The sequence below is a fragment of the Oryctolagus cuniculus genome, chromosome 1 (assembly GCF_964237555.1).
Source record: "Oryctolagus cuniculus chromosome 1, mOryCun1.1, whole genome shotgun sequence".
NCBI classification, from domain to species: domain Eukaryota; kingdom Metazoa; phylum Chordata; class Mammalia; order Lagomorpha; family Leporidae; genus Oryctolagus; species Oryctolagus cuniculus.
The window spans coordinates 219,862,373-219,884,679 of NC_091432.1; the positions used below are offsets into that span (position 1 = coordinate 219,862,373).

At 44.8% G+C, this 22,307-nt stretch overlaps 1 protein-coding gene across 1 annotated transcript in view; it reads left to right on the forward strand.

The window, feature by feature from the left end:
* Nucleotides 1-22,307, forward strand: part of PAPPA (pappalysin 1) — a 265,699-nt gene that overhangs the window by 179,679 nt on the left and 63,713 nt on the right. Inside the window, exons 11-14 of the mRNA XM_051855823.2 lie at nt 7,178-7,291; nt 8,214-8,349; nt 10,574-10,787; nt 20,923-21,091. Of these exons, the coding sequence (XP_051711783.2) occupies nt 7,178-7,291; nt 8,214-8,349; nt 10,574-10,787; nt 20,923-21,091 (633 nt within the window). The remainder of the gene's footprint in view (nt 1-7,177; nt 7,292-8,213; nt 8,350-10,573; nt 10,788-20,922; nt 21,092-22,307) is intronic.

A 22,307-nucleotide genomic window follows, 5' to 3' on the forward strand; every position in this document is an offset into this window, starting at 1 on the left:
TATTTCAGGAGCCCCAGGAGAAGGCTGCAAGGAGAAACTCAGAGTCCACCCTCTATAGAAGATCCCTCCAGCACAAATACCAGGACACTTCAAAAAGTTTGTGGAAAATGGAATTAAAAGAAAAGCTTATTTTGGTGCAAAAAGTTTTGAAGTCCATGCACCTGAGAAGTCTTCAAATTTCATGAAAATGCATATTATTGAAAATCTGTGCATTTCTTTTTTGTTTGCCCCAAAACAAACATTTTTTAATTCCATTTTCTGTGAACATCTTGAAGTACCCTTATAGAGCTATTTTCTTATTGGATCCTCTTAACACCCCTAAAGAATATGTTTGCAGGCCCTTACATGTTAAAATCTGTGTACAGGCTGATTTTGTGCCTGGATTTGAATCTTGATTCTACTACAAACCAGCTGTGTGACCTTAGATAAGTTTATTGGGCCTCAGTTTCCTTGCCTGTAAAATGTCTATGAAAACAATGCTTCTCTCACAGAGTTTCCTTGAGAAATGCAAGATTCAGTAAATACAGAAGCTTTAAAACAGCACCACCTATGGAATAAACACTCAATATAATTTCCTGGTATTGCCATTGTCTTGTTCACTGGGTACCTTTTATTTCTTACGTGCTGAGAAATCTGTAGGGATTTATTTAAGGTTACATAATGCATGCTTCTCACCTTGGAAATCTTCAGAGTTTAAAGGGATAGGACTGGACTCTAAACAACAATGATCTAACTTGACAAGTACTCTAACTGGGGTATATATAAAAACCTATATAGACATATAAGAGAGCACAATTAATTATGCCCTGGGAGTGAGCAAAGGCTTTCAGAATAGGGGTGATATTTGAGAGTGGCTTTGAAGTGTGTGTAGTATTTCACAAAATGAGTAGTGCAGGGGTTGGAGGTGGGATGTGTTTGGGCACAAGCTTGGTGGCAGGGGAGCCCGTGATGTATGGGAGAAACCCTTGTCCAACAAGAAGGGAGCACCACTGATGCCTGTCTGCTAAGTGGGGAGGGAGAGCAGCCAGCAATGAAGTTGGTGGAAGAGACTGAAACCAGCTGCCCACAGCCTTTGTAAGCTGTGGGACCTTTCCATCCTGAAAGCCAAGGGCAGCTGTGGAAGGGTTGATGAGTAGCAGAGTGATGCAATTTGGTTTTTGCTTTGGAGCATAGAATGACTGTCAAGGGATCTGGGGCAAGAGTAGTCACCAGTGTCTCATCTTCATCTCTAGAAGCCAAGGTTTCCATCAAACCCAAGGAGCAATCACGTGGTTTTGTGACTGAGTACAGGTGCTGAGATGAAGGTGACAGGCAATAAACCACTACATTCCCCAAAATACACGGGGCTGGAATTCCTCAAGAAAACACGAATATTTCTTCTGCTACTTCTGTCGTAATTTCTTGAGTAAATTGGGAAATTTCACTGGAGATAGTTGAATACAGTGAAGGTATAAAACATTGGTGAGAAAAGTACATTAATTCTGGGAGAAAAGTGCATTAATTCTGGTAGACAGAAATTTTCCATTTTCATAATTTTGCCCCTTCCTGGCCATGTGTCATTGAGCAAGACACCTCCCCCATCTTGACCAATGAAAAGGGCATGGTCTCAATAGAAAACCTATTCAAGTTCCCTGTAACACTAAAATAAAATAGCTTATAGGCATAACTACTTAGAGGAAAGAGATCGAGAAAGTATAGCCGATCATCTCTCCCTCTGGCTGTTGGAAAGCATGGCCCAGAAGTAAATTAGGCTGTCCATAAATGGAAGTAAGTTTTTTGTCCAGGACATAATCAAAAAGATGCTGGGTACTCCTTTCTCCAAACATGAGAGGACCTAAATTAGGGTGTTTGCCAGCTGAACTGCATTTGCTCTTTGCCAAGCAGCATTATATTATTTTTCTCCTTTCATTTGATCATTTATCCATTCACTTAATGTCAAAATCTTATTCATTCAAAATAATACTTAACCATTTTCAAAATTTTATTGTGGAATGAACACATCTCAAGCTCTATCTTCAACAACTTTTCCAAGCATACCACCCAGTACTGTTGACCAGGGATGCATGGTGAACTTGCTTATCTTGCTTCACTGAAAATTTGTGCACATTAACTTGGCAATCTGCTGTTCACTCTTTCCTGCAAGCTCTGGCAACCACCATTCCATCTTTGCTTTTATGAATTTGACAGTTTTCAATGCCTCACATAAGTGGAACCACACATTATCTGTCCTTGGGTGACAAGTTTTAAAAACAATTTAGCATGATATCCACAGGTTAATTCTTCTTGATGCAGAGTTTTCCTTCTTTTTTAAAAGCTGAATAATATTCTGTTACATGTATATACCACAGTTGCTTTATCCATTCATCCATTGATGGATGCATAGATTCTTCCCAGCTCTTGAATATTGTGAATCATGTGGCAGTGAACATGGGAGTAAGCAGCACAGAATAATGGACTCAACCATATGGAATCTCCCATTTATCTCCCACAGAAGCCAAATCCCAGAGGCTGCAGTGTTTCTAGAGTGTCCTTGATGTGTTTCACAAGGCAGTGAGTGATGTGAAGGGAGAGAACAGATCTTGTCATGTCAATCAGTGGAACACAGGGGAGAAAAACTTGCCATATTCAGCCCCTGACATCCCTTAGAACTGGATGCCTTGGAAGGGCCTCAGCATTGTTAAGAGACTTTGCAGTACATGAGTGCAGAATAGGAGAGAGAACAAAATGGCTCCACAGGAGATTGAAAGATGGGTAGTTTGGGAAGAGGTAGCAGGCTGGAAAAGACTGAGAAGGTGACTTGAGCCAGTGACACCAGAGAAGGTGAAGAAAGGGAGATGATGAGCAAAGACAAACTCAGGGTGGTGGCATGGAGAGCTTAAGAACACATCAGAGCAGGTGATGTGACCCTCCTGTGGGTCCCCTCCCGAACAATGTTCCATGATGCTCTGTGGAGCTGACTTGCTGTTTTGGAAAAGACAACAAATGGGTGTTGTAAACAGAGCATTCCCATAGTATACAGGTGTGTGCGGTTCATACTTGTGTCCTTAGTGACCAATCTCATCGTTTTGGCAAGGCTGTTCATTTTCTCAGCTCCCTGGAGTTCAGTGCCATACGCCTTCAATACACAGCTGCTGAATGAACAAATTTATGCAATGTCTATAAAAGCAGGAGGCTTTGCTCCCTCCTCCTCCAATCTCCCCAGGAACATAGATGCTTTTTAAGATCAACTAGGGCTTTGGGCAAAGGTTCAGCTGGATTTGTTCATTCCTCTCTGATCTGCTTTGACTGTCCCTGGTTAGGATCCCAGCCAGCCTGAAACAAACACAAAACTAAATAGAAAAACAGAAGAATAAAATAACAACGGCATGTTCCTCTAAGCCCTGTCTAGTGCTGATAGAGCTGACAGAGATAAGAAGAAATTGTATTTAAGCAATCAGGAGGCTTTGTTCATTTTGGAGACTTCTCTGACCATGAATGCTTTAGATGCAGAGATAAGACCTCCAGCCAGTGCTGAGAGGTGAGCTCCACCATGCTCTGCTGGGGGACAGGCAGCTAAGAACGTAAGGGAAAGAATTCCAAAATGATACATGTCTAATTGCTGGCCCAGATTTCAAATGCCATAGATAGTTTATGCAAAGTCTTGCACTGTTGTAGAGTGTAACACAATCCATTGGCAGATCTGCCTAAGCTCAGTCTTATTGTTTTTGAGAAAAATAAACAAACTTGAAAACCTCTTCCAGCCCATGGAAGTGGCTACATCTTACTCTTTGTCTCCTTGGTATTAGGCTTCTTAAAAATTTGAATAATGGAAGCCATCATCTAATTCCTGGACAATGGGATTGCTGATTCTCTGTGACCTCGATCTCTTTACAAATTTATTTGTGACATTCAGTGTCTAATATCATATTTGCAGGACCTGATTCCTAGAGCTAAGATGAGAGGGACTTTGGCAGTTGACCCTTTTCAATGTTGTTAATGCAGTGAAGTGCTTTGCTTAAGTGAAATGTTACAAGGCAGCTCCATGTATCAAACAAATGAGCGGAGATTCTCTGGTAGAAATGGCAGAACCAAAACTAAGCAGAACTTCTCTGCAGTCTGAACCCTCCCCAACTGACATCTCCATCTCCGTGGAATCCTAGGAACCCATGAAAGTTTCTTGAAAAACCTATGACCCCAGGCAACATTCAATGTACAACATAAGCTGAAATCCAAAGAGAAGAGGCAGTTCGTCCATAATTTCATATCACATTTGAGTGATCAAGGACCAGAACCAGCTCTCCATGGTGCAAAGCCATCTTACCACCATAAAACTTCCTGGGTGACATTTGGAGATTTTCCAAAGTTGGTTAAGCAATTTTATTTTTCTCTGTTGATGCTTCAAAAATGAATCAATGAAAATGTTTACATGAAGGGAAATTGAGTGAATGATGTATGGAGTTTTCTGTATTATCTTTACAATTTTACCATAAAATGTCTAAATTTATGAAAAGGTTAATTTAAAAATAAAATCATTGATGTTTGAGATTTTCAATCACAATGCAACTTGACTTTGATTCATGCTTCATTGTTACTAAGAAAATTGAGACTTGGCATTTTCTGAGAGTTTCTAGAAGCCAGAAGTACCACAAGTGGCAGAGAGAAGGACATTTGAGCTTTAGAAAAATTTATAGATGGGATAATTGGCATGTTAAAAGGAGCCCTTGAGGATGCCCAGAATAAGAAGGGTGACTGTCATAGAAGAGTCAAATCTGATGCACCTCATTGAATCCCTCTGTCTAGCAACTCATTTTTAGGGGAATTGATGCTGATGGTTTTACATCTATCTTTGATGTTTATAAGCCAATATTTCATAGTTTTTTCCTTTACTTAATAAATGTACATAGAATAGTGTCAGTCAAAACATTTATGTATACCAGGTATATGCACTACCTGGAATTGACACCTATGCAAATTTTGTCAAATTTGCTTCAACATCTCTTTCTCTAAGAAATATAACACCCTGCAGATAAGTTGAAATATTACTTGTTCCTAACTCTCAGTATCATTCCTCTTCCTTGATATCCAGAGATAACTACCATGCTGATTTTGATGTACACTTTTCTATTCCATTTTTTTCTAATGGAAGCATTGCTTTAAAATATTTATTTTACTGAGGGGGGATCAAAATCGAGATCAACAGGCAGATACCTGGACAGAGAGAGCTCCTCTCACTGGTTCATTCCCCAGATGCCTGGGAGCCAGGAACTCCTATGTGGATGGCAAGGATTCAACCACTTGTGCATTAAAAGGAAGCTGGAGTCAGGACTTAAACCCAGGCTCTCTTCTGTTGTGAGATGAGGGCATCCCAAGCAGCATCTTAACTGCAGCACCCAATATCCACTCCTCTACTCCATTTTTAGCTTCTTTAAAAAAAATGATTTTGTATTTATTTATTTGACACTCAGAATGGCAGGTAGAGGAGGGAGAGGCAGAAAGAGATTTTCCATCAGCTAATTCACTCCACAGATGACCACAACAGCCAGGTCTGAGCCAAACAGATGCCGAGAACCAGGAACTCCATTCTGGTCTCTCACATGCATTTTCCGCTGCTTTCCCAGGCACATTAGCAGGAAGTTGGATTGAAAACAGAGTAGCCTGGACTTGAACTAACACTATGATATGGGATGCTGGTGTCACAGGTTACAACTTAACTTGCTGCACCAAATTGCTGGCCCCAACTCCATTTTTAATTCATGTGAATCCCTGGGTAGTTAGTTTTTCTTCAAGTGATTTTTATAAATGGCATATAAATTATCCATTTGCACATTGTTTCTTTTTTTCACTCTCTTATGTTCCTGAAATCTCTCCATGTTGCAGCCCAAGAACTTACCAGTGGGTCTTCTGTTTTGATTGGCCAGGATCCATACTGAAACAAGGGTTCAATATTTTAGTATCATCCTTGTTTAGCAATCTAGTTCATACCTCTTCATATTTTTGATGTATAGAATTTTATCAGGTGAATATTTGGTATTTCCTGTATGCTTTCTCCAACAGATGAACAGGTGGATTATTCCCAATCTTTATATACCATTTTTTGCAGGAATAAATAACCTTGATCTTTACATTTTTTATTTTTTCCTTTCACTTTAGCATTTGCTTGCTTTATGTGTTTGTTTAGTCTGGTTGAGAATTTACCATCTCATTTTTCTCCATATCTTGCAACATCCCTAGAGCTTTCTAGATCAACCCTGCTTTGCAAATGAGTAGCTTGCAACCTGGATGTGTGATATGACTTCACAGGGAAGTGTTGAGAGGTGAGCCACCTTAGAGAGAAAAGAGAAAGCACAAATTCTGAGACAACATCTACCAGCTGTCTCACCAACCCCAAGAACAATTCAGTTGTTCCTATCCCTTCTCCTCACCAAAATTTTCTCAGTTTACAATAATGAGGCAATTTCAAAATATTTGTCAAAAAGTGGAATGAAAAGATTACTTTTATGCAAAAAACATTTAAAATGCCTGCATATTTTTCCTCTTTATGATTTGTTTGTTTATTTAATTTGCAAAGCAGAGTGATACACAGAGACAGAGGTTGTGCATGTGTGTGTGTGTGCGTGTGTGTGTGAGTGGGAGAGAGAGAGAGAGAGAGGTGACGTGGATGGAATTTCTTTGATTTGATGATTGTGAAGCAAATGTTCATGCTCTCAGAGTCTTCTTTGTCGTTAATATAGCTCTGAGCACGATTTGAAGATTTGTTCTCAAATGGTCTGTTGACATTCAATTCCTGAACTTGCCTTTCCTGTCAATTTCCCCAAAATCTAATAATTGGTAGTTTATGACGACCTGAACATTCTGGCTTTCCTCTGAACGTTTGTTTCTTTTTCCACGTCTGTAGTGCTTGTCCTCTTATCTATCCTGCTCTTCCAGATGCAACCCAAATGTTCACTCCTCTGGAATGTGTTCCAATGAGAATATCTATCACCAAAATATCTGCTTTCTTCTTTCCTTAACAGCACTGAGGATTATCTCTTTCACACTAGGCTACGAGCCCCGGAATTAATTTTTGTCTGTTCATCACCATTTTCTCTTGATGCACCAAGAACAAACTAGGTGGATAGATAACAACGTTTTGAAACTGAACTTCATGGACCTTCTGAGATTCTCTAATCACTCCCAACTTTCCTTTGTCTTTTTCCAGGTGTGTCGAACTAAGGTGATAGATCTCAGTGAAGGCATTTCCCAGCATGCCTGGTACCCTTGCACCATCAGCTACCCATACTCCCAGCTGGCTCAGACCACTTTCTGGCTCCAGGTAAGCCCAAGACTTGCTGTTCTTGAAATTTGTAGCAGTGGCCCCCAAGAAGCACCAATTCCCAGGGCCCTTTCCCAAGATGGACTGTCTACCCATTGGAGCCCTAACATGTAGGACAGGGAACAACACAGTAGTGAAATGCTTCCTGAAATGAAATCCCTTAATTGCTCTTGGAAGGTTCCCCACTCATCTATGTTTTGTCAGGGTTTGGATACCTTTTGTCTGCCTAGAACCTCCTATTCATTATTCAACATCTTTTAAAATTACCTTCTTTGAAGTCTTTAATGATCCTCATAGAAAGAAGTGACTATCCTTTCCTTCCTACTTCTGCATATTTTTGTTCACCTGTTGAATGACACTTGTCACATGACATTAGCTGTGTGTGAGCCCATATTTCTGACTAAGGACTGAAAGCTGTATTGCTTTTGATTTGTGTGTCATTGACCTCCTTTGGGTCGCACAGTTCTACGAAAGCAAGGGCTGTGATTTATTTACCCTTGTCTCCTTGGTGCCTAGTGCAGAGGCTGTCATGGAAAAATGACAGGTAACTACCATTTTTATGGTTTCCTTGTGTGCCAGACCCTGTGCTAGACACTTCACTTCCAGTATCTTATTATAGTCTCACGGTGATACTGTGATGCAGGTGTTGTTTTACTAGCCACCATTTAGAATAAAGGGCAGTTAGGCCCAAAGTGGTCTAGCTGTCCACTCTGTAGGTAAGAACAGGGCCAATATTGGGGCAGCTTTCTGACCTCAGAGCCTGTGCTCTTCCCTGCTAGGTTTTACCAACTTCTCCTTCCCATATGGGACCCCTCTTAAACAGCCCATTTCCTGAAATGGAAGATTCTCCTACAGTCCACCATAATGTGGCTGCTCCTCCCCAACATGACTGATCTATCTTCCTATGTCTTCTCCATTTCAGGCATATTTCTCTCAGCCAATGGTTGCTGCAGCTGTCATTGTCCACCTGGTGACCGATGGGACATACTATGGGGACCAAAAGCAGGAGACCATCAGTGTCCAGCTGGTTGATACCAAAGATCAGAGCCACGACCTAGGCAAGCATTTTTCTTGAGCCTGGCTTGCTCTTGGTGCCTGCTTCCACATCTTCTGCATGGGTGGTTGTGAGAACTGGCTTGGAATGGGCTCTTCCCTCCCTTCTTATCCATCTTGCTTCTTCTCTATTTGGGATTCTGGTGACCTTCAAATCAAGGTGTGAGATATGGCAGGTACAGAGACAAGGGGTCAATGTGCAGACTTTGCTTCAGCAGTTTCCTTTTGTTGCAGGTCTTTAACCTCAGATACCCCATAGGATCTTCAGAACACCTGGGAAGAAGTTAGCAAAAGCCATTTCTCCATTGTGTGTGCCAGAACCTGAGACCCAAAAAAAGGCACTGGGAGAGGTCTCATGGCATTCCAGGACTGAGTAACCCAGCTCTCAGTTCATTGCTCTTTAACCTATACTCTGTGGTGTTTAAAAAAAACCTTCAAGTACTGACTGTGTTTCCAACACAACCTCCAGAGAAGATGCTATGGGAGTAGGAATAAGAAAATATTCTATCAGTTTCAGGAGTGAGAAGCAGGAAAAGAATCTGATCCTACCTACTGAGAAGCATCCATGAGTGTGGGGCCAGATGGGAGGACAAGGGCCAGAGTTTTACATACACCACCCCTCTGTATGTCCAGGCCACGGTACACAGACTCCAAAGCTGATGGCCAAGGTTTGAATCCTGTGCTTGCCACTCACTCAGTGAAGAGCGTGAGCACTTTTCTCAGCCTCTCAGAGCCTCACTCATCAGTTTGGTGTCCTCATGTGCAAAATGAGGACAATGATGCCATCTCACAATCAGAGGGAGATATTCCTTAACCTATCATGACCATACTCAGCACAAGAGCTGCCCCATGAAATCCCCAAGGGCAGTAAGAAATTCCCATATTCCCTGTCATTTCCACTCTACCCCACATTGAGCCAGGTACCCGTGCAGCATGTTTGGAATTCGGCACCAGCACTGCAGCCTGGAGCGTTCACTCCATCCCAAAGAGTGCCCAATTCAAAGGTCCCTACACTGAAAGTGGACAAGGGGTCACTTCAGGGTCAGATAGAAGCCCAGGGAGAAGCAAGTGTATTTTCATTTTGTTTCTATGTTTATTTATTTAGTTAGTTTTCAAGGCTAAGGGGAACATATTAATAAGGAAGAGAAAGAAAACCCCTCTGGATTTATCTGAATTCCTAGGAAATTTCCCTAAGTGAGAAGCAAATATTTTCACAGTCTTCCTGGCTCTGAGGAGTGAGTCTTCAGCAGAGTGAGGACAATTCTAGCTCCACGGAAGGTCCTTGGATGCTGCCACTAATGCCCCAGGCTTCCACATCTCCCTGCCCCTCAGCATCTCAGCATCACCCACAGAGTCTCCACAGCTCTAGGAGGGGCACCTGCTGGGCTCTGAGTGTCATGCCTCCACAGGGAGAACTCTCCCAGCAAGGCAAGCCTGGCAGGACATGGTTAGGATTAGACCAGGTTTTTAGATGTGGAAACCAAGCTTTAGTCCCATGATGGGAAGTGGCTAAACCGGGTTTACCAGGCACCAAAGCCAGCATCTGTCTCACGAACCCAGCTGCCCCCGTCATTCCCTTCCCTCTCCCTTCTCTCTTGAGGCCTGGGGACCTGTTGACCATACCAGAAAGTGCTAAGAACTCTTGAGTGGGGTGAGCTTGTGTTCTGCTAGGACTTTGTGTGGTGGCAGGGCTGTGTCCCTCTGAAGAACCATCTCCTGCCACCAACACTGGGTTCCCTTCTCTGTCCATGGGGAGTCGAAGTCCTCACCTCTCAGGGCTGCCCCCGGGTTTGCAGAGGGCAGATGAGAGCCCCTGGGAAGAGGCTGTTGCTGTGAATTACTTCCATCACCTTTACGACTCGCCAGGCTGGCAGCCTGAACACTAGCGGCTCAGACCAGCAAGCCCTAAGGCAACGTGGGAGGGAGCCAGGGGCCAGGGATGCTTGACTGAGGGGTGGCCAATGGGGGGAGGGAGAGGGGCTGTGGGCGCTAGGTGAAGGGAAAGCTTAGGGGGCAGGGAGGCAGGGGGATTGGAAAGATTTGGAACCAAGGAAAAAAGGCAGACAAAGAATCTTTCAATCAAACTCAAAATCCCCACCGACTGCCCAATGGTGCTTTTGTGCAGTGACATGAAAGAGTTTGGGGGCTTCGGGAAGAGCCCGTTGGGGAGGGCGTGACTGGCCTTGAGTAATGAGCCTGGCCCCTCGGCCCCTCTGTCTCCCCTGACAGGCCTCCATGTCCTGAGCTGCAGGAACAATCCCCTGATTATCCCTGTGGTCCATGACCTCAGCCAGCCCTTCTACCACAGCCAAGCGGTGCGTGTGAGCTTCAGTTCACCCCTCGTCGCCATCTCGGGGGTGGCCCTCCGCTCCTTCGACAACTTTGACCCCGTCACCCTGAGCAGCTGCCAGAGAGGAGAGACCTACAGCCCTGCCGAGCAGAGGTAAGAGACCCTGGGCCTACTCGCCCCCCGGGCCATTCATAGCCAAGCGGAGGTGATGGGATGTGAAGCCCGGTAGCCATGCGTGTTGTCTTGGAAAGTCTGTTTGTTTCTCTCTTCTCCTTCCTCTGACCTCTGGCTGGCTCTGCCTTTGGACTTGAGAGGCCACTAGGTCTCTGAATTGCTGGCCTACTCAGGGAAGGAAGGATGGGAGGTGGGAAGAGACCCTTCGCACCTGGCTTTTACCTGTGGCGTTGACAGTAGCTTGTAGGGTCATCCTAGAAACATTCGGCTTCCTTTCCTGGGCTCAGTGTCCCCTGCTGAACAGAGAGGGAAGATGGATGAGTTCTTACTTAGCTCTGTAAAACGGGAACGTTATGCTCTATAGAATACCTTTTCTAAGTCGAGAGGGATGGACTGGGGCTGGTATTCACTCCGTCACAGTTTCCTGTGGATTTCAGTGATGGGCGGAATTTCTATATCCTCTGCAACCCAGCTGCTGAGATGCCTCGAGCATTCTAGGAGCTTCACTCCATCAATGCTTTTGACCTTGCGTCTGTTACTGCACCTCATTTTGGAGCTAAAAAGGGGATGGTGTTTTCCAGAAAGAAGAGCTCTGGTAGTACTCTCTCTTGGATTTGCACCTCCACATTACAATCTCTCTAATTTGTGTCCTTGCACACGTCACTTCATGTTTCTGAGTCTCTGTTTATTTTGGAACGAGTAGATAATAGTATCTGTCCCACAGGATGACTGTGAGGTTAAGAATCTCGCCATGGTTGTAAGTGTTCTTGGCATTGTGTGAAGATAATGTATTAGTAAAGATTATGGCCACTATCTAGGACAGTGATGCTTCTCTGCATAGAATTCTGTGCAAATCTCTTCACGTCAGAGCTAGAAGAATCCTTAGAGACGACCTAGGATACACAATTTGTCCAAACTTCTGTGCTACCATCTGGACTCCAGGGCCCAGAAAGGGGAAGAAAAAGTGGTCCAGAGTTTCATAGCATCTTCCAGTGTGCTTCATGGAATCCAAACAGAGAAAGAGCTGTCATCTGAGTGGGTTCCTGCAAAGTGATGCCCCCTGAGATGCAGCTCACCCTGCCTTGTACACCTGGGGGCAAAGAGAGGGGTGGGGTGTGCAGGGAGACACCAGCCTTTCCCACGCCTCTGCTACCACAGAGGACACAAAAGGTGGTTGCAAAATCCACATTGTTTTGCACCCACTGTCTCTAGCTTCTGTTGTGCAAAGTCTGTCGCAATCATTCCAAGGCAAGAACTCCTTAAATATCACTCATTGTCATATTTCTCTCTAAGAGGGCTTTTTATCCCCAGCTCTCCAGACTCTATAAAAAATAAGCTAATTCTCAGAACCCAGGAAAACAATGTCGATGGAAATTACAAATCCATCAGACCTTTCCCCCAATGTTTTCTCATCCTTCACCAACCATCCGAACCATCCACAAGTTGACTGGAGCCAGCACTGGCTTCTTTGAATTCTTAATTAATAGTTCCTGTGCCCTAAGAAAACATTAAGGAGTGTTTGACCTCTGCAACAAATCAATCGATATGTATTGTTGACGTTTGTCCTGAATCATTTTACTGTGGATCAGTCATTCCCCATCTCTGGGCCTCAATTTCCCCATTTGTAAAATGATGATGGTGTGTTACATGTTATCTGCATTCTCCCCCTAGTTCTGTTCAGTTTTCTGATTCCCAAGGCTGGGGGTCGGGGTGGAGGGAGGGACAGGCAAACATTTGTTGAGCCCCTGTTAGGAGCATTGTCTTAGTTCATTATCACTCCTGTTCTGGGAAATGTGACTCAGAGAAACAGGGTAAGTGAGTCAAGAACATCAAAGCAGGAAGAGGCAAAATCCTGCTTTGTCTTCCCCTGAAAGCAGTGCTGTGCCCACTGGAGCAAAGCGTGTGTAGGAGAGAAGAAGAATTTTCAAGACGTGTCACACATGAGTGTTGACTCTGGGAAACAGTGAAGGCATGAGGATGTGGCCCTGGGGGCTTTGGCTGTCTTGCCTCTGAGCTTGGACAAGGCTAGGATGGGGGCTGGGGCTGCTGGGCTGCAGGATCTCCTCCTGAATGCCCCCATGGGGGAAAGGACAGCAGCTGTTCATGGGGAGCTGAAGAGGCATTTCCCAAAACACTCTGGACTCTCTGCAGACGCATTCACACAAACAACAAGTAGGAAAGACAGGAAAAATAAGCAACAACTCTAAAAAGCCACGGGGTATTTTTCTTCATTCTCAAAATTACCAAGGTCAACAGCATGACTTTTTATAGCATGGATTTCAGCTGGTTGCAGTAGGAACATCCCTCTTGACGCTCAGCTAGCTGCCAAGTAGTGAAAGGTGCTGTTCCCCTCCTCTGCCCCTCCCTTCCACATCCTTTCCTCTCTCTCCAGCTCTCCCTCTCCTCCACCCTATCTATTGCCTTCTTACTTCTTTCTCCTCCTCCCCTTTCCCCTCTTTCTCCTCCCTCCCCCCTCCCCTTCTTTCTTCCTCATTTTCCTTCTCTTCTCCTGAGAGCAGTGTGATATCCAGGGGTCTGCCAGGGGAGAAGCATTGCTTTAGGAAAATCAATTCAGGCCATGTGTTCTGACCTAGATTCAAGGGTCTCCGGTCCCCGTGGTACTTGGTATAAATTCAGAGGCCCAAGAAAACAGCATCAGGTTTCAAATGAGAGGTCCGGTTGTGGAATTCTAGCCAAATCACAGCTCCACACCAAGTGCAGAAAGGGGGAGAAAAAAGGTGGGGGGAGGGCTCATAGGAGGCTTCTTCAGTGAGAAAAATTACAGTTATGATTTTGAGGCCCTCTTGTGCCTATCACACACACAGCACATTCAATGCACACACCACATCCATCCATCCCTGTGGTTCTAAACAGAAATTGAATAGTTTATTAGCAAATTTAGACTTGTGCTCAGTTAATTCACTTCTTTCCCTCCTGCCTGCCTCCTTTCTTCTCCTTCATCCTCTCTCCCTCCCTCTCACCTTCCCTCCCTCCCTCCCTCCTACCCTCCTTTCCTCTCCCCTCCCCTCCCTCCACTTTATTGCTTTGTATTCCCTTTCTTCTTTTACCTCTCACACACTAGTTTTTTGAGACAGGCCTTTCGGATGGCTCACTTTTAGAAGACAAACTTTGGGAGGGGAAATAAGTTCTTCCTGTGCCTGGATTAACTCTTTCCAGCCAGAGTTGGTTTAGACTGGTTTGCAGGGTGTGCCTACAGGATGGACGGAGCTAAACATCGCTAGAGTCTGCAGAGATAGGATCCCATGCTTGGAATGTCCCATTAAACAACCATATAGGAATTCATGGCTAGGATTTAGAATCTTTTTTTTTTTGAAGATTTATTTATTTATTTGAAAGTCAGTTACACAGAGAGAGAAGGAGAGGCAGAGAGAGAGAGAGGTCTTCCATCCGATGGTTCACTCCCTCAATGGCTGCAATGGCCGGAGCTGTGCCGATCCGAAGCCAGGAGCCAGGAGCTTCTTCCGGATCTCCCATGCAGGTGCAGGGGCCCAAAGACTTGGGCCATCTTCCACTGGTTTCCCAGGCCATAGCAGAGAGCTGGATCAGAAGTGGAGCAGCCGGATCTCGAACCAGCGCCCATATGGGATGCCGGCTCTTCAAGCCAGAGCTTAACCTGCTGCACCACAGCACCGGCCCCATGGATTTAGAATCTTGAATGAAGCTGCTCATGGCCAAAGACCAGAGGACTCCTATTGCTGCCCATAACCTCATCCAATCTCCCCAACACACAAAGGGATTAGTGCATCTTAGCATATGGATTAGAAATCACTAGTCTGAGGGATATATTTGCAAAATGGAACTGCTGTGGCTAAGCGGGTGTGTGCCTTTGACCATAATGGATACTGGCTGACTATTTTCCAAACTTTATCCAACTCCAATCCTCTGGGACCTTTTTTGGCTGCATATCCTTGTCAAAGCTTGGGTTGATAAGGCCTATTTTTTCCTATTGTAAAGGACTCTGGAATTATATACTTCTGATGTTTTGTCTTGGTAAAACCATGACACCTGAAAGTGGAGAAGTCTCTCAAAGACTTACTCATTCTGCATCCTCACCTGAGGATGGAAAACCTAATGTCCAGGACACAGAGGTTGATCCAGGCTGCCTGGAGTTACCCAGCAAATGAGAGCAGAACCATAATCTGAATCTAGTTTTCAGGAACCCCTTTCTCTCCTCTTCATTAGAAGTTTCAAATCTGGTGTCCCGTAGGACTGATGGGCCCACAAACAATTTCCGTTTAACTTTTTAAAATAGTTGTCAACATTTAAATATCAGGAGAGTTCCTATTAAAAACTGGAGCTCTTCTTCTTGGAGCTCTAATTGACAAATGGGAGGCCCCCATCCCAGTAGGCAGCCTGGGACAGCACAGGAAGATTGCTGCTGCCCTGGCCCACAGGGCACTTGCTCCCTGCCAGACACCCCCCCACCCCCAGCAAACCTTGACATTCAGGTTGTCTGCTTGAACCCTGCAGGGACCTGACTTTGCATTGCCTAGTCTTCAAAATCTCACTGTTCACACCTCCCTACTACACTGGCTCCTGGAAACCCTTAGTAGGGAGTAGTCATTTAGGGTTACTTCCCAACAACCTAATTTCTGCACAGAAATGAGATCTTATAGTTGTGACTATTCTTTCGTCTCACTTCCCAACTGATTCTTCACAGCTGATGTGTTGATGCTTAGAGTAGTTTGCCCTTTGTTTTCCAGGGTTGAGCATGCTATCTTTTTTGTTGTCCGCATCTGAGTAACTTAGAATGATTTATAAACAACCTGCCTGTTATTATCTTTGCTTCTCCATGGTGTAATTGCCCCTAAGTACAGGGCCACAGGAGTTGAGCCATGAGTGCACAGAAGGAACCAGGAAAAAACTTCCCCAACCCTTTAACTTCTAGCTATGTGGGCTTGAGTACTACCCAGGAGTCATCTGTTGTGCACAATTAGGGTCCGTTTCTTTCTTTTTAAAGAGTTTCTTATTTATTCGAAAGGCAAAGTGACAAAGAGAGACAGGGAGAGAGAGGGGGGATGGGAGAGACAGAGATCTACCTTTTGACTTACTTCCCAAATGGCTGTAACAGCTAGATCTGGCCATGGCTGATGCTAGGAGCCACAAACTCCATCCTGGTCTCCCACATGAGGACCAGGGACTCAAGTACTTAGGCCATCTTCTGCTGCCTTTTCAAGAGCATTATCAGGAAGTTGGATCAGAGATAGAACAGCTCAGTCCTGAAACAGCACTCCAATACAGGATGCTGGTGTCCCAAATAGCGGCTGTGCCACAAAGCCTACATGGAATCCATTTCAGCTGACAGTGGGGACACCAGTTCTGAGACTGGCTGTCAGATCACCAAGGTTCTACCTTCAGTCAGAACTTAAACATGTATACATACTGTATAGATCAAGAAAAGCAAAATACTTTAATATCTAGTCAGCTGTTTATTTAGGGAGCCTTGCACCTTTTCCCAGGTGTGAGAATTTGGCTGATGAAATCACCTGTGTCCCTTTGCCATCCATTCAATCACCTTCCTCCTTTCAGAGAAGTATTTAGTTGTTTTCCCTTCTGTTGTTACTTTGATTGATAGTCCATTGTTGGTTGTAAATCTTCTCCCCTCCCCTCCCCTCCCCTACCCTCCCCTCCCCTCCCCTCCCCTTTCCTTCACCGCCCCTCCTCTACCCTCCCCTCCCTTCCCCTCCTCTCCCTCCCCTCCCTCCCTTCTCCTCTCCTCTCCTCTCCTCTCCCCTCTCCTCTCCTCTCTTCTCCTCTCCTCTCCTCCCCCTCCTCTCCCCTCCATTTCTTTCTCTTCTCCTCCCTTCCCCTCATTCCTGTCTTCATAAAGCAGAGCCTTTTGTTTTCTTCTTCTGATTTTTGTTTTTGTGTTTCAGAAATGACAGGGCTGTGTCAGGGAGTTATTTGGGAGGATCGGTTGGGGCGATGTTTTTCATTTTCAGACAGTGTGTTCACACAACCTTTTGCAACCAATAGTGTAGCAAAGGAAAGAGCAGGGACTTAAGAGACAGACTGGAAGATCTCCACTGAAATTCTGTTGAAGTTATGTGCCCTTGGGGGAGCAATTTAAAACTCTTAGTTCAAGTTTCCTATTCTTGAAAATGGGAATGTTATCACTCTCACAAGGAGTTACTGTGTGGAGGCAAGTAAGGTGAAGCAGGTGAAACATAGTGGCCAATGCCTCAGACACATTGCCTCTCTTCCCTCACTTTTTCCTGTTTGAAAGCTGGGTGCAGATAATCGTGCTGGAAAACCAGAGATGTCTCACCCCCAACGGTGTATTTCAGACTAGAATGGTCTTATCAGATGAGCATCTTAGCCCTTTTTGGAAATCTTCACCATGCACTAGAACATTCAAGGTTCAGAGAAGCCCTGCAATAGAGAAAGCTGTTGGTCTCATTAACCCAGTGATACCCATTCTCATCTAATCATGGGACCTTTGGTCAGGTGATTCATGTGAATATTTTTCTTCTACAAGAGGGAGGGAGGGAGGGAGGGAGGGAGGGAGAAAGGGAGGGAGAAAGGGAGGGAGGGAAGGGGGGGAGAGAGAGAGAGAGAGAGAGAGAGAGAGAGAGAGAGAGAGAAAGGAAGGAGACATCTTCTTATGGAACTTTGTTGTTTCCAAAATCCATACATTGGACTTTGTATTCTACAAACACATCAAACTCCATCCTGTCCTGGGCCTTTGCAGATGCCGCTCACTCTACCTGAGGCTCCCTCTGCCCACAGCTGCATATAACCTATCTTTTAGTTTGATCCAGGTCTTATCCAGATGCCGTTTACCTGTGGATCTTTGGATGCATGTGCTGCCGAATAGCTACCCTCTATAATTTCACCTTGTTTCAGTGTCCTTACTTCACTCATCACTGTCTGAAATGGCCTCTTTTGGTACTTTTCCTTGGCGCATTTCCTACCTCCTCAAATAGGGAGGCAGCCTCTTAATTTTTCCCTTCCTCCACTATATCCCTGGTGTGTAGACGTGCCTGCTATTCAAGAAGTCCCACAGTCAAGATCTGTTAAATATTTACATGAGTGGTTGACATTCCACCCTTTTGATAATTCTAAGATAGATCATTATTTTTCCCCACTTTACAGATGGGGAAATTGAGACTCACAGGATGTTATATACATTTTCAAACTCACATGGCTGAAAAGTGGCAGAGCTGAAACTTAAATTTAGATAGCCCCAATCAATAAGCCCTGTGTTCTTTACATTCTAAGAAATGAGTGTCTCTGTTTTTCATTTTCCTGTGAAGAAGAACTTTAGCAAGTACAGAACAATAGGGCAGGGTACTGATTTTACCTTAATAGCTTTTCAGCACAGAGAAGGAAACTATCTTTCCCTCTAGGTCTTCATAAGATGGGAGCTCAGGTGCCTTCTGGGAGTGCAAAGGGAGAATGGCCAAGCTGCAAGGTGCAGGTCAGAAGATCAGCTTGGGAGCTGAGTTCACAGAGTGCATCCATTGCAATTGGAACCATGTAGCTGGTTCTCCCAGGGCTTACCCAACCTGAACAGAGGTATTGTTTGGGTTCAAAGCCCTGGTGTTGGCTGCGTGGTTGTAGCCTCTTCAGGCCTCCATGTGGTGCAACACTGAGGCTGGCAGGGCTGGAAAGAAAGGCAGAGGATAGGAGCACATCAGCAAGTCTCAGTACCAGGCTCCCTGCATTCCCAAAGACAGGGATGCGCAAAGTCCTCATCTCAGTGAGGGGCTCAGAACTGAATGAAGTGCTTGCCCTTTCCTGGGTATTTTTAAAAGTAAAAGTGAGTTTCTTTTACATGATTTGGAGGCTTTTGAATGTTCAATATCTCTCACTTTATTTCCCACTCTACTTTAGATCAGTAAAGCGGAGTGTAGGAATGAGAGACCTGGTAAAACCTCTAGCACAGTATCATGAGACTGGCACCAAGAACAAAAATTGTTAGGTTCTTCTGAAACTGGTTAGGCTAACATTTCTCCCTGTCTCTCACATACAATAAGGTAAATAACAGCCTTGAGGTTCTAGATGCCCATCTATCCATCTGTGCATACTGTGGCCAGGTGTTGGGGTAGACACAATCAGAGAAGCAAGTGGGAGAAAATAGCCCCCGAGGAGATTTCAGTGTTAGGAATCAACATTCCTACCTCGGTAAAACACTTACGAGCCACTACAAGGCACTACTGTAGTTTGTTTCTTGCTATTTAGGAAAGAACTGCTATGCAAGGCACAGCAAGATGAAACAGTCATTATCTCCATCCTCAAGGATGTTCTAGTTTAGAACCATGGGGCAAGGTTAACCACAAGGACACTGAGCTCACACATCTGGATAGGAACACAAACAAGTAACTTAACCTTCCTGGTTCCCCATTTTCCAACTGTAAAATGAGTAACACTTACCTCATAGGGTTGTTGTGAGGATGGTGTGAGTTCATTCATATAAGCAATGAATAGTAACTCATGTTACTGGGTTTCTGCTTAACTATAACATAAGGGGAAAGATCTTCGAAGCACAGGGTTTTCTGTTGTTTCTGTTTGCATCCTTAAGAAATAGTGTGCATTGCAGTCCACAGTAAGTACTTGCACCTGTGTTTTCATTATATTCAGGAAAAAGGGAACAGGCATTAGAGAAAGTTGGGCACCAGAAAGTGAGGGTGCTCTCCTGGGTGTACAAGGAAAAGCTTTTGATGGAAATTTACATACAGCTGAGGTTTTAAGGATGGGTCAAATTCAGATTGGCTGATGAATGAGGAGAACAGCTTCAGTAAGATGCAAGGCAGGTATCTGTATAATTCACTAACAATCTGTAAGGCACTTTACAGTTCATAAAAGGCTTCCATATCCATCACTTCAGTTGAATTTTATGGCTCTGTGATGTTGACTAAATTTGAGACTACACTGAAACTCAGACAGGTAATGTGCCTTGCTCAAAGTCACGCAGCTTCTAGGTAGTAGGGCCTATATGTATTGTAACACTGATTGAGTGCATAGCATTCTCTGATTCTGCTGTATGCTTTTCCTGAGTTAACTGATTTATTTCACACAATGGCCCTTAGAAGGGGGTACTTTCAAAAGCTATGAAGAGACTCAACCTTGTGCTGGCAGATAGGGAATAATAAATACTTCTTGCAGAGCAGATGTTAGCATGCTTGCATCCCATATCAGGATGCCTGGGTTCAATGCCTGGCTACAATTCCTCATTCCAGTTTCTGCCAATTCAGACTCTGGAAAGCAGCAGATGATGGCTTAAGTAATTGAGTTCCTGCCACCCATGTGAAAGACCTGGATCACATTCTTAGCCCTCAACTTTGTCCTGAGCCTAATCCCAGCATTTATGGCATTTGGGGAGTGAACAAGTAGATGAGTGTGCTCGCTTGCTCACTCTCTCTTTTTTTTCTCTCTTTCTCTCCATGTTTCTGTGCCTTTCAAGAAATTTTTTTAAATACTTGTTGTAATTATAATGTTCTCCATTTCATAAGTGGGGAAATGAGGTACAGCAAGATTAGAAACTTGATAACATACAAAGCTTTTAAGTAGCAAGACTTGAATCCTGATTTGTCTGTCTCCATAGCTTGTGCTATTTTTTTAAAGATTTATTTATTTATTTGAAAGTCAGAGTTACACAGAGAGAGGATAGGCAGAGAGAGAGAGAGAGAGAGAGAGAGGTCTTCCATCCAATGGTTCACTCCCAGTTGTCCAAGCTGCGCCGATCTGAAGCCAGGAGCTAAGAGCTTCTTCCAGGTCTCCCAAGTGGGTGCATGGGCCCAAGGACTTGGGCCATCTTCTACTGCTTTCCCAGGCCATAGCAGAGAGCTGGATTGGAAGTGGAGCAACCAGGTCTCGAACCGGTGCCCATATGGGATGCCGGCACTTCAGGCCAGTGGCACTTAAAAAGCACCTGCTGCGCCAAAGTGCCGACTCCAGCTTGTGCTCTTTAAGATCAACTTTGTCCATTGGCTCCAGAATCATCTTCCCCCCAGCCGGCACGCTGCCTTCTCCTCTGTCTCAGCCTCTTGAACTTTTTGGGAGAGAGATTCTTAGTCTTTATCTTCTAGCCAGAGTGCTGTAGTCCTGTGAGAAAGCTCCCTCTCACTCTCTTGCTTTTTTGCCTCCTCAGCTGTGTGCACTTTGCATGCAAAGCCACTGACTGCCCAGAGCTGGTTGTGGAGAATGCATCGCTCAATTGCTCCAGCAGCGACCGCTACCATGGTGCCCAGTGTACTGTGAGCTGCCAGACAGGCTATGTGCTCCAAATACAGCGGGATGATGAGCTGATCAAGAGCCAGGTATGTACAAGTGTTGACCTCAGAACCCCTCTTCAACACAAGAAGTCTGAGTGGATGGGGACCATGGTCTCTGCTGGATTCCCAGCGCTTAAAATTGTGTTGTTACATAGTAGGTGCTCAACAAATATTTATTGAATCAGTCAATTAACCAAGCAATCAATCCATAACCTCCAAGAGGACAGTTCCTTTGCAGAGTAGTATTCCATGCAATAGTGTTTGTGGAGTGTCGCTCCCCCATTCACGGAGGAATGACACAGGACCCTGCGCTGTTCTTTCGTCTGCTCGGCCCTCCCCGGGTTTGCTGCTGGTTCTTCCCGGGTTGGCTACCGACCCTTCCACCTCCGTGGAAGGGCGGTTCCCCCTGCCACTTTCCCCACTTTCGCGGGGGAGTGGCACACCGCCGGCCGGCTCTCTCGGGGGCTGCTCAGATGTTCCTCAGGTGTTCCCTCGTGCATGTTGTCTCTCTCCTCCTTTGTAGTCCTCTTCCACCAATCCCAACTCTGCTACCCACACGCCGAGTATGCTGCTCTCCTCCAATCAGGAGCAGGATCAGCTCCTGCAGCTTATCAAACTGATGAGGCAGCTGCGTAGAGGTTGTTTGGTCTCTTTCTCCCAGCGCCATATTGTGGGAGAGCAGATGCATAGAATAAGTCTTAATTCCAGTAACTTAGTCTAGTCTGAGTTGCTCCCCACAGTGGAGGTTGCATTCATTCACCACAAAGCATCTGTTCACTGTAAATCAGATGCTGTACTGGGTGCTAGAGTAAAAGAAATCATTAAGGTGACCTTGTCCCTCCTCTCAAGAATCTAAATGGCTAGTGGGAGATGTGGGGCAGATAATTCACAGTAAAGGGAGCTATAGGGTGTAATGGAAGCAAAGGGGAGCACTGGGAAGGTACCTAGGAAGTAGCACACAAATGAGAACTAAACACAAAAGCAAAGGGATGTGTATTGGGGAGAAGGGAAAAGTACGGGTATATATGATTTCAAAACTTTTGTACAAAAATAAGCTTATTTAATTCCATTTTTCCATGAACTTTTCAAAATACACTTACATACTCTCAGAAGAGGCCTGCTGAGGAGAAAGAACTTGGCCACAGTCAGAGACGTTTCTTTCTCTGAGCCCGCCCAGATTTGGAAGGGCAAGCTGAGTTCACTGCTGCAGGGTCCTACAAGCTTACTCAGAATGCCTAGGGCTTATCTAGGGTAACAAGGA